Source organism: Pelophylax lessonae, assembly GCF_965119305.1.
Source record: "Pelophylax lessonae genome assembly, chromosome: 3".
In the NCBI taxonomy this organism is placed as follows: Eukaryota; Metazoa; Chordata; class Amphibia; order Anura; family Ranidae; genus Pelophylax; species Pelophylax lessonae.
Genome location: NC_138770.1, coordinates 576,898,002 through 576,911,264, shown reverse-complemented (window position 1 = coordinate 576,911,264; position 13,263 = coordinate 576,898,002). Strand labels below are relative to the sequence as shown.

At 43.4% G+C, this 13,263-nt stretch overlaps 1 protein-coding gene across 1 annotated transcript in view; it reads right to left on the bottom strand.

Annotated features, from left to right (window-relative positions):
* Positions 1-8,033, bottom strand: part of LOC309550630 (uncharacterized protein) — a gene marked incomplete at both ends in the record, with an annotated part of 49,339 nt that extends 41,306 nt beyond the window's left edge. Inside the window, one exon of the mRNA XM_082250968.1 lies at positions 7,929-8,033. Coding sequence (XP_082107094.1) covers positions 7,929-8,033 — 105 coding nt within the window. The remainder of the gene's footprint in view (positions 1-7,928) is intronic.
* Positions 8,034-13,263: the final 5,230 nt, after the last annotated feature.

The following is a 13,263-nucleotide window of genomic DNA, read 5'->3' as shown; positions in this document are numbered from 1 at the left end:
CTCCATACACATGGAGTGCTCCTACTTAGGCCCCAAGGCGTTTCCAAACCAAGCCACAGGGCCTACAAGATGAAGGTCAGGGGTGGCTAGGTTTCTCCATCAGTTCCCAACCACTACATTATCAAAGAAGGGGCAACAATTAAAGGGCACTAATACCTGCCAACAAAAAGTAAAGATGGAAGGTGCCATGTTTCAAGCCATACATTTTATGGACCAGGCCTACATTTTTAGTCACACAACTTTCCAGCACTGCACAATGCATAGCGTTTTTTCTTTTTTCTCAATGCCTTCAAGTTGTCCTTCCTAAAAATGTTCAGCTGTTGGGAACTATGATTTTTTAAATTCATTCATTTTTTATAATCACTGCCACCAATGGTGGGGGCCTTTGCAATCCTCAGCAAGTTGGAAAGAGAGAGAGTGGCTTACTACCATCTTCCAGCAGAATTTCCATATCTGCACACTGGTGTCTTAGAGCTTGTTCACACATGTGTTGATTATGAAGAATGAAGCAATGCACAATATCGTGCCTATAGCATTTATGACGTGTTGTTTTTTTGATGCAGTGAAAAATCTTCATGAATGCTTGATAAAGGTCTATGATGTATTGCTTTTCTAGTGGGGGGTATTTGAAGGAGAAGGGATGTAGAGGAAATTATCTAGTTTGAGGTATGGTTAGGTTGTGGTGTGATACATTTTTTTGATTTCTCTGCAAAATGGACTTGGGTACTTTGGTCTCTTGACACTTGCTTAGGTCCAAATCAACTTTGCTGGAACAAAATGCTTTGCAACTGGTAATAATGCTTAATGTCAGTATTGCTGGCTGGATGATTGCATGCGCGCAGAAGCAAATGTTACCACATGGCTGCTCTATCCTAGTTTTATACTATTTCACAGTGCATTCTCGGATTTAGGAACCTCCCCTGCCTCTCCCCCAATGCCCAGCTAACTTTTATAAATCTTTCACTAACACACAATAAATGCCATAGATGCTGTTAAGGCGCGGTTACAAAGCATTACCATTAAAATTAATGGAGACTAGCCTATCCCCATTCCCTTTGTGGGTTGAAGATGGCATTCCATCTATAGAGAGGCCAAATGTCAAATCCACTGGCAGAGAGGCTTCCCTCCTGAACATGAGTAAGTGGAACAGCAAGCTGCATCATTCTCTTTTCTTTTTTAGGCATGAACCATAGGGAAGACATGCCTGTTCCAATGTTGTTTTCTTTCTGAAGAAAGGGTCCCTAACACGTCAAAGAAGGTTCGAGTAAACCTCTCTGGCTGCAGTTCCCCATGAGCAGGGGTCTCCAAACTATGGCCCTCCAGTTGTTCAGGAAGTACAACTCCAACAATCATGCCTAGTCATGTCTGTGAATGTCAAGAGTTTTACAATGCCTCATGGGACATGTAGTTCCGCAACAGCTGGAGGGCCGGAGTTTGGAGATCCCTGCCCTTGAGGGTGGTAAGGTGTCCTCCTTGACTTCTGAATGCCTAACATTTCAAACAGATGTCTAATGAGCTTGATCTCAATGTCTCTTCCTTAATCAGAGTTGGTTCTCTGGGGTAGTCCATAATGAACAAAGAAGCTCTCTATGAACACTTTGAATTGTTGACCTTGTATGGGATAGGCCTTGGTGTAAATAGTGAAGTGATCAGTCACTACAAGAATGTTTGCTTGGTTACTCGTGTCAGGATACAGACTCAAGAAATCAATGCATGCCGAATCCATAAAACTTCCTTTGAAAGGGCCCATTGGTGCAACTCTGGAAGGCAAAGTCTACCTCTGGATACAGCGAAGACAGGTGTGACAGTAGCTTTCAACTTTGTTCCAAATACATGGCCAGTAGAAACAATCTCAGACTTACTTGAATGTCCTGTCAGACCCTAAATGCCCATGGTTATCATTCAACCCCTTCAGCACTGTCCCCCAGTTTCTCAGGGAGGAATAGTTGCCATCTTTTTCCAGCTTGTCCGAGGGACCTATTCGGTAGACCATACCATCCCACAGCTGCAAACGATCACACTCTTCATGGACTAGTCAGGCTTCTTTCAAAGAGTCTGTGCCTAGTAGAAGCTCTGGGTGGGCTCGTAAGGCTTACAAAATCAATTTGCAAAGTGGATCTCTCCTTGTTCTTCCCTCAAGTCTCTTGGAGAAGGTTGGCAAGCCATTATCTCACCGGAGTTAAGTCGCAGTAGAACTTTGGGATGCCCCTGCGGACCCTCTAGCTCTATACTCCATTCTTTCTGGGTCTAATTAGTCCACACTTCCATGGAAGCCTCCAAGTAACAGGATCATCTTGATAATGCATCAGTGTCCCTCTTCATGACTCTAGAATTATTTTTTTAAGCTAAAAACAAAACCCAGACAGGGAAGCCAACCATCACTGCCGGTTCACACTGATGCGGCTGCGGCGATCGCATGTAATGTCGGAGCGCACTGCTCCTTCATTACATGTGCGATCGGCTGTGCTTTGCGAGTTTAGCCATACACTTTGTATGGCTAAATTCGCACCGCACCCGCAGCAAACATGCACAGGACCCTTTTTTGCAGCCGCATCAGGATCGGATCGCACAGCGGTTCACACTTGTGCGATCCGATCCTGTGCGAACTGCAAGATCGCACTGCGATATGCGATCAAACTGGGGGTGTCGTTAAGATTACATTGACACCCCCAGCGTATCGCATATGGCAGTGTGAACTGCCGGGGGTGCGTTTGCAATGCGGGAACAGGCTGCGAATTCGCAGCCTTCCCGCATCACATAAGTGTGAACCGGGGCTCAATGTCCAGCTTGGCCGTGGTAAGGACAAACATTAGTGGGGTGGTTTCTAGACCTAAGTTCAAATTCTTCCACATACAGGTACTTCTTCAGCTTGTCTACGACTTCCCACGTCAAAGCAAATCATTTTAACTTATGAGTAGGGTCGTTTCAGACAGGGTAAGATTTCAGCTCACATAAGCGACAGGTCCCAGAAATCCATCATGTTCCTACTACAGTACACCACCTAACCCTTCTCTGCCAACATAGATGTTTAGTTCATAATGCTTGGCTGGGTCAATATAGGCAAATACTTAAGTATTAGTCAAACTCCATTTCAGGTGAAGGAAGGTCTGTTCACATTGGTTGGATAATTTTCCCTCTATAGGCTTCTTAGCGCTTTGGGTGGATGATCTCTTTCTAAAGACTCGTGTTTTTCACCTTTTTCAGCCCACAGAAGCTCTGTGAGGGGGGTCAGGCTATCTTGGCAAAACCTCTCACTAACCTCCCATAGTAGTGACAGAACCCCAAACGATCTTAACTAATTTCTGGTAGTCGCAGCTTCTAACTTCTTGGGGATCGGCTGCCACACCCTCTGCAGAGATAACATGCCCAAGACAAGTAACCAATGGCTGACAGAATCAACACTTCCCAAGAGAATTTCAACCCATCTTCATAGAGACACTTCAAGACTTTCTCCAACCACTTCTCATGCTTTTCTAAAGTCTACCCAAGGACGATGATGTCGTTTAAGTATACCAACACTTCAATGAGGTTCATATCGCCGAGAGTTAAAACCATCAAGCCCTAAAATATGTTGCAGGGGCCCTGGTCAAACCTTGTGGCATTCAACTGAGCTGGGCAAAAGAAAGCAGCCTGTTCTTGATCATCAGGATGCATAGGGATTTGATGGTATCCACTTCACAGGCCCAATACACTGAACCATTTAGCCCCCAATAAACATTGTAAAGCATCTTCGGTTTGAGGAGTGGTGTTCTGATCTGGGATAGTTCTTTTGTTGAGAGTGCAATAGTCAATGTACACATTCTCAAAGACCCATTTTTCTTTCTCAACACCAGGATGGGAGAGGCATAAAGACTTCTGGATTCTTGGAATACTACTGTCCTTTTCAACTATGTAATCCTTTCTCTGAGACCACTTCTGGACAGAATTTGCCAGACAGATAGGTGTACCCGAGTACCAATGGTTTTCACCAGTTCTGTGCTGATTGCACTGAAGGACATCTTCTGATGTCAAAAGAGAAGTAGAATGTGTCATTCATCTGCTGCATTCATTTTCCTTGGCTGACCACTGTCATCTATGATCCTCAGTGTGTTGCCCGTTTCAGTTTGGTCAGATGTTGTCTCTGTTGACATCTAGACTGATGGTTTGGAGTTTGGTGTGCTCGGAGCTCTCTCAACCATGGTCCTGACCTGATAGCAATTTGGACAGCCTAATCAAGGCTTTAGAGATGATGCTTGGAGTAAAGGTTTGAGCATCATCCACCCTCTGTTTTGATTCTGGGAGCTGGAGCAAACTGACTTATTTGGGCACCCATCTGGCTTCTTCATTGTTGGCCTCTGAAAGTTTCTGCTGGCTTCTGGTGTTGGCTTTCAGGCTTTGGTGGACTTGAGCAGTTGTGTCAGTTTTCCACTCCTCCACAATTAAAAACAGACCACTTGACTCGCTAGCTTCTCGCTGGCTTCCATATGACAAAAGCTAAAGGTGCAGGCCTTTAAAATTTTTTATCGTACATGAACACAATGTCTGATTTTCATTCAATTAGTACAGTTTTCATCTGAAAAAAATCGTAAGAGCAAGACTATGCATGCTCGGAAATGAAAGAATGCATACAAAACAATTCAACACTACATCACTTCTGAAGTTGAATTCTGTTGTACGAGAATTTTTGTATGAAAGTAATCTTTTCGCTTTCGATATGAGACTAGCATGCAACAAAAAAACAGATGAAAATTCATCCGATAATCTGATCGTGTGTAGGAGGCTTTAGAAGTTGAAAATTGGTTTGGCCCTGGAACACGCTTGTCTGGCAATGTTGTAATTCTGAGTACCATTATGGTCATTATTTTCATCACTTTTTACATCTGTAACTTCAAGGTTGCTATCACTTTATTGACCTCTGCTGCACCTACCGCTCCAACTTCAGCACAACATATCGTCATTAATCCAGCCATGGCTTTCTCAGCTTAAAAAAGGCTTCCTCTTCTCTCACTACTTTAATAATATTGGGATACTTTAGTGCTATGCTATTCTTTGAAATCCTCAGCTGAACCAAGACCAGGTCAGAATGTGAAGCACCTCTCAGGATCGGGTTCATCTGGCTCGATCTATAGCTACAGGTTCCATCCTGCAGCTACAGGAGTTGTAAGCTGTACAGGTCCTGTGACTAAACTTGACATTTCGAATGGCCTCTGCACTCTTTGTAATACTTTTGTTTCTTTTGCGCTTCTGGGATGTTCTATTCTTCCAAAGCCTGCGTGATTTGAGCCATCCAGGTTACGTACTCCTTTGTTCCGGTTGTGCCCCAGAGCAGAGTCTCAGCTTCCTGTAGCATGTTCCTTTGTTATAAAACTTCCCAGGGCAGTGAATAATTCTGCCCCTATGGTGGTGACCAAGGTTGCTGATGCAGAAGTCCCTTCCATTGGAGTTTCCTGGCATGAGATCTCAGGGTCAGTGTTCTGCACTCTTGGATGAACCAGATGAGCTTCAAGTTCCCTGGATAACTATGCTGTTTCCCCTAAAGCCAGTTAATATTTCTCTTTTCCATTCTAACAAAGTGTAAGTGCAAGTGACTGCCTGATCAACTATCAGATTCATTATGAACGTTTTCAACTGTTGGGACCATTCACTGTAACTTTTTGTCTGTCCAAGTTACGCCTGTAAGGCCTATAACTACACAGAGCCCACTTTGGTAATTTTGTTCCTTGCACCATTGGGCAGCAGTGAGTGGGTCAATCATGGCAGCTTGGCTAGTTGAGGCGACATCACTCTTTTTATTTGGTCCCAAATAATTATCCCAGACCTGCTAGAAAAAACGGCTGTGTAATTTGAGATGATACACATGGTTCACCAAGCACTTACCGACTCTGCTTAAGATTTTATGGCAAAGCAGCTTTAGGACGTGCCTAATTAAAGTCTCTGCTTGATGCTGTTTTACAACATCCTATCAGTGCTCTGGCTTACAGACTTCTGACAATTGCCATTAGCAGATTTGCTAAGGGTTTTTTGACACTGAGTTAAGCAGGATTTATGGTCCTGCTGAAAGTTTTGTTTAATCAACTTAATCTGCCAGAGCTGGTTGTAGTGTGTGGTGTAATATGGAATTTGTAAGCCCTTCGAAAAGAGAGATTGCACTGTGTTCAGTAGGACCTTAGGGTTTATCTAACACCATTATTGTCGCAGGGGCATTCTAGTTTACAGGGTATGGTTAAGGCAGTCTCTCTGAAGATGGTTCAACTCAATAGCTGCAGCAGAGGGATGGTGACCTCTCCTGCAATGGCCACCAGAGGCCATCAGAGAAAATGCTTGCTTCCAACACAAGCTGGAGCTGAGCAAACTCTTCTGTCAGTTTCTGGTTGGTCACCTCCCATTGAACCATCTATTTGGTTGCAGGTGGGTCTATTGATTTCCCACCTACCACAGTCATAGGTGGGCTTGAGTCTAAACATCTCTGCTCCTAACGCACCATGGAAGCTTTTTTGTTTACCTTGTTAAAGTCCATCTACAAATTGTTCCTTCAGTTATCTATTCACATCACCCCAGCCGGATTGTCCTACTTGTCCCCTTTTCCTACAGTATTTCTCTGATGCATATTCTTGCAATTCCAGCGTATATTGAAAAATGGATTCTCCTGCTCTCTGCTGATGAGGTGGGCCCCAAGGTCCCCTAATGGTACTGTTTGGCTGTGTATCACTTCCAAGTGTTTAAAGTAGAAGTTCAGCCTACAACTAACTCTAAAGCCTAGTACACACGCAACGAATTTCCGCCGACCGGTTGTCCGTCTTTTGTCCAGAGTTGTGTTTTGTTGGTTGGAATATGCTCTAGACTGCACTGGAATTTTGTCAACCGATGGAATTATACTTCAGAAGTGATGTCATGTGTTGGATTCCTTTCTTTGTGTTCTTTCATCTCTGAGCATGCCCAGTCTTGCTCATAAGATTTTTCCCTGTCGAAATCTGTACTGACTGCACGAAAATCGGACGTGTTTTGACGCTGGACATAAATTTTATAGCCTGCACACCAGAATTTTTTCGGCCGAAAAGTCGGAGTCGGTTGTCGGAAGCATCATACTAACAAGCCGAAAATCGGCGGATCGGTCGTCGGATGAAAATTCCCGGCCGAATTTCGACGCGTGTGTACGAGGCTTTAATCTACCGGCAAGCCACATTCTAAGACTAATCTATCTAACCTTGTTACAGCCGACAATGGAAGCACCAAAGTAAGCATTTCCCAGCCGTTGTCAGCTGTCTCTTCCATGCAGCATCCACCACTGTAGACTTGATCGGCTGCAGAAAAGGTATAGCAATTTTTGCTTTACAGGGTCAGATTAGTCTTAGAATGTGGCTGCCAGTAGTTTTAGGGTTGAGATAGTTTTAGGCTGAACTTCTACTTTAAAGGGAATCCTGGTCTTTTGCAGGGGGTGCAATATTAACCTTCACGCCTTTCCCTCCAGGTAGGTAATGGGCAATACTTCCTGCTGAGTGGCAGGATCCCATATGGTCATATAAGGTCCCGCAATCTCCTGACCCAACCTCTCAGGTCCTTACCTGGCCCTATGTGTTTAGGTAATTGTTGTGACAGGAATCCTACCAGAATTAAGGGGATCATTATTGCAGGGGCACTGTAATAATACAAAGCATATTATAAATAATGCACAATTATAAAAGCAATATTGTTTTGGCTCAATCAGGATAACATGTGGCTTCAGAGCGTAGTCTCTATAAAACTCTATAACAACAGAGAGTCTAGGTAGCTGCTGAATATAAAAGTGGTGAGCAAACAAGTGGTATGTGCTGCTGGGGAATTGAACATTAAAGATACCTTTTTCTTTGCCCTTCACAGACAAAATAAAAGGTTTACTTTATGCTCATCCTGATTTTGACCCATTCTTAGACCTATGTCGTCCATTATCTATACTCGATATAAGTACTCACATTGTTATCACCATCATCCTCCAGACCCCCACTGTAAACGTCATCAGTTTGTTGTCCCAGCCCAAGGAAAACAAGGACCTGACATACCACCAAGCATGGTATCATTGCGAAGATCCTCAGCGTTCTTCACAAAAAGCTAAAATGTAATAAAGTAAATTTAAATTATAATGTTTACTTTGCATGCTTTGTGGATATAAACAGATTGGTAAATATCTCAATGTACAAGGCTATTTTCTGAACACTGGTATGTTTTATTCTGCAAATAGTCTGTGTTGTGTTCTTTCTTGCAGAATATTGGATTTTACACACAAAAAAAAAAAAAAAGAGAGGCACACCACTTCCCTGGTTACCAACCATTTTTTTTTTTCTGGCTGTCACCCCTAAAAATTGTGGTCAGCAATAAAGGTTTTACAGACACACCAAAGGTCCATTGTGACGATACAGCATTGTCTGATTAACAGCATTCATATAGTATTAGTAACATACTCATGATTTTACGTGAAGCGATGTCTGGTCAGGCCTCTCCGATTCCAAGATGACTGTTATCTCAAGTACAAAACTAGGCTCAACAAGGCATGGGGTTGATTTAGGCTGGCCATACACTATACAATTTTCTTATTCAATTTCCTTTAGATTTACCTTTAACTATGTAGTGCAAGGGCCTGCCTGATTGCATACAAATTGAAAGTGTTTAGGTTTGACCCTATATTACATGGTTTTGGTAAATCTAAAGGAAAGTTGAACAAGAAAATTGTATAGTGTATGGCCAGCCTTACTCATGTAGCAAATAAGATGAAGCCCTGTTCTCTATAAATACCCAGTCATGAGGTAAATAAAAGCTAGATTTTGTGCTAGTTTCGGATTGGATGAATAAAATGAACCCAATTTCCCCTAAATCACTAAGCTCGGTAAACATTTCCTTTTTGAACAGTTACTGATGCTTTAGTAAGCCTGTAGACAGGGTAAGAACAAGGTAACTAACCACTTAGGAGGGACTACTCACGCACTTAGGCCTTGGCAAAGTAAAATTTTACAGTTATGATTTGGAACAGAACAGTCTCAATGAACAAACATTAGCATGTTGTAAAATAGAACAGTTCAGAACAGCTCTCAGCACTGTGTTACGCTGTAACGTTACCAAAGGATGGCCTCTGCTGGAGGGGTGGTTGTATGCTGTATAACCAGGCTGCACTAGCCCACTGAGGGGAATTCTTAGAAGGTTCTACAGCACCAAACAGCATCCCTTACGCTGTCTCTACTCATCAGAAACCTTTCCCTACACTAAGCACTGTCCATAACCAGTGGGTTCCTTTTCCAACCTGTCACTCGCTCAGAGTGCGTCCGAATGATGGAGATTCCCCTATTTACAGGTTTCCCCATTAAAGCAGAGTACCACCGAGAAGGGGAAGCTTCTCTTATCTGGCTCCTCCACCCCTCCAGTGCCACATTTGGCACCTTTTGGGGGGAGAGCGGGTACCTGGATTTGACAGGTACCGGCTCCCAATTCCTAGTAGTTTGGCCCTCCTCCTACTTTCCCCGTCGCCGGGCCATTCAGAAAGCGCAGTACACTTCACGCATGCACAGTAGAGAACCGTCTGGGAAGCTGCAAGGCTTTACTGCTGTTTTTCCTTAGAAGCAATGGCGGCCACAGCACCTGAAAGCTGATGGAAAAATGGGTTGGGCTCAAAGCAACGCGGGATCCCTGGACAGGTAAGTGTCCTAATATTAAAAGTCAGCCGCTACAGTATTTTTTTGAAGGAGTCTGAAGCTCCTCTTTAAGATGGCCATCCAAACTCTCCCGGGAATTGAATATCCAATGGGATGCCTGCCTTTCCACAGAGGGCTAACGCAGTCCATAAAAGGACAATCCAAATCAAACTCCTCTCCCCCTTTAGCATTGGCACAGCGCCATCTACAGGAGGAAAGAATAACCGCACCTGCCTACAAGTCAATTCCATGCTTTGATGACTTTTGTGTGGCCTGCGAGAGCCCTGACAAAACTCCTTTGACCACTGTTGAAATAAATTAGAATACCAATGCCAATATGGGTCTTTCAATTTAGCATTCGTACCTCACAAATGCTTTTTTTTTTTTTCCACAAGCATGTTAACATTTTGTGCAAAGCCTTCCTAAAAGAGTGGAGGCTGTTTTTGCTGCAAAGGAGAAGGAAACGGGGAACCCCATTGAATGGCCAAAAGTTTTGGGATTGGATGTTTAGCAAGCTCATATACACATACTGTGCTCTGTGATGCTGAAAAAAAAGTTCATGTGTGTTTTTAATTAATTGTACGCATTGCCAGCTCATTTAACAATGTTTAAATGGGTCCTCATTTTAATTTCTATGGAGTCACTGCTGTGCTTTATAAACACACAATTCTTTTGTTTTAAGTGATATGGATACTGTATGGCTATTCCACTGCATTATAAATGGATTGGCGTGTTTCAGAATGAGGCATTGCTTCCACAAGCTTTAGTGTGATAGTTCCTGATGGATGCCTCACTGCCTACCATTTTTGGCGAGACCTCCAGTTATTTATGCCCATCCATAATATATCCTTCTCTTTGAAGATAGAAGCATGTGCAGAAATAAACACTGTCTCATAGCATTCAACTTTCAAACATTTTTCTGTATTTCCACATTAGTACCCTCTCTGACTCTGTGTATATTGGTGCTTTTAAGCCTGTCTGCTGCATTTGAGGCAGTGGAGTATTTTGGGGGTTAAAGAAAACCTGCAGTAAGAGAAATATGTGGGCTGCCATTACTGACCTCTTTGTATAAAAAAAATAGTTGCCTGATGGTCACTGACCAGGAACAGACACGATTCCAATAAAATTGTATGGATGTCAGAATTCCGGATCTGCATGCTTGTTCCTATTAGCTATAAGGCCCCTTTCACATATGCTGTCCATTTGTCTGTTTTTCATCCATCCGTTGACGGATGAAAAACGGACATCAATGCACCTCTATGTAAAAATGGATGACATCCGTTTTTATCCTCTTCCGTCAATGTCCGTTTTTTTGAACGGATGAATGCCCTATTTTTCATCCGTCAAAAAAACGGATCGGACGAAAAACGGACGACAACTGACGAAAAACGGATACATTTTGACCTGAATGAACTGATGAACTGAACGGACCGTATGTGTGAAAGGGGCCTAAGGATGGATTCAGTTTTTCTCAGCGGGGGGATCGAGCCGCCGATCCCCCGCTGAGCAGAAGGACGACAGCTGTGTCTCCGCGCTGCGTGCGGAGACACAGCTGTCAGTTACCCATGCATCTCTATGGGGGGGAAAATTGGATGGGAACGGACCGTCGGTCCGTTCTCATCCGATCCGATCGGCTGGATGGATGGAAAATAGGGTTTCCATCCGTCCAGATTTGACAGATTGGATCGGGTCGGGGTCGGATGTCAGCGGACATGTCTCCGCTGCCATCCAATGCCCCATAGGAATGCATGGGGGGACCGTTCAGATCCGCTAAAAAACCAGACAGGCGGATCTGAACGGTCTGCCTGTGTGAAAGGGGCCTTAGGCTCGGTTCACACTTGTGCGATGCGGAATTCGCAGCCTGTTCCCGCATCGCATCCGCACCTCTGGCAGTTCACACTGCCATATGCGATACGCAGGGGGTGTCAATTAAATGTTAACGACACCCCCAGTTTGATCGCATATCGCAGTGCGATCTGACAGTTCGCACAGGATCGGATCGCACAAGTGTGAACCACTGTGCGATCCGATCCTGATGCGGCTGAAAAAAAGGGTCATGTGCGAGTTTGGTGCGGATACAGTGCGAATTCAGTCATACAAAGTGTATGGCTGAATTTGCATTCGCACATGAGATCGCATGTAATGAAGGAGCAGTGCGCTCCGAATTACATGCGATCTCCGCAGCTGCAATAATGTGAACCGGCACTAAGACAGCATTGAAGCCACTGGATCAGTACAAAAGCCAGGCACCTAGTATTTCCAAAATGAATGCAGTTGTCCTTTAACCCCTGTAGAGATATATATATAATCCTACTTTCCAAAGCATAATATCAAGATATACAATACTTATCTATAGACTAGAATTTTTACACTTTAGCTTTATTCAATAACATAATGCAAAGTGCAACAGATTTAATTTTATTAAATATATTAGTTATAATATTTATGATTGATTGCTACGAGTTTCTACACTTTGCACAGTGGCCATTCCATTAAGCCTGCATTATTCGTTATCTCATGGTATACATTTTAAGAGCACAAAGTTTGACTGCACAAATTCTGAACTTTAAGGGCCCATTCACACTAATTGACAGGTACCTGCATTTTTCCCTAACTGGATGAACGCAGGTAACTGCAATGGCACATAGAAAGCAATAGTTTTCTATGTGTCATGTTCCCACTAGAACGCTAAAATTATATGTGTTCTAGAAATGGGCATTAAAATGGAACATGTTGGCATTTTATCACGCACATAAACACGTGTAAATGCCATGAGCACACCACTCACCCACATCAGTTGGTGAAAAGAAAACCTTTAAAAAAGAAATAATGCAGAAGCTAGCATAAATGGACATAAACACTGCTATGGGATTGCAGGCCAGCAAAGAATTATTTTAAAGGTTTTATTTTTACGTGTATTATAGTGTCAACAGGCCCTTTAGGCCTCATGCACACAGGGCGTTTGAAAAAACGAGCGGCAAAGCCAGTTCTGATGCCAGGAAAAAACAGCTGTAAAAATGCGCTTTTAGAAGCGTTTTGTATTGGCGGTAATGCACGTTTTAGCGACGTTTAGCAGCGTTAGCGTTTAGCCGCCTTTCTCTGCCCTCTTCTATTTTCCAACCTCAAATCCCAACTACTACAGCTTAACCTCCCTAGCGGTATTCCCGAGTGTGGCTTGGGGTTAAATTTCAGTGCCAAAAGCGGTAACCCCAAGCAACATTCGGGGTGCCGCTAGAGAGATCGCTGGATCCTGTAAGAGAGGGTACTCACATTGTTCCCGGGATCCAGCGATGTATCCCGGCAGTGTGCGGCGGCCGGATCTTCCGCCTGATGCTCTGTGACCCGGCTTCTGTCTCCTGCGACGTGACGCTCACAGGGGGGTGGAACCGGCGGCAAATTCAAACAGTAAAAAACACACCAAACATACTGATACATTCCAAAATAAAATAAATTCACATTAGTTTGCCCCCCAGTGCCCTTTCCTGCAGTTTTACTGTACTTTATATATATATATATATACACACACATACAAAATTATATTATAATTTATGATTTTGTGTTTCAAACTTTATCATACCGAGATGTTATAAAGAAGAATGCGAGGTAAAAAATAAAATCATATGTAAAT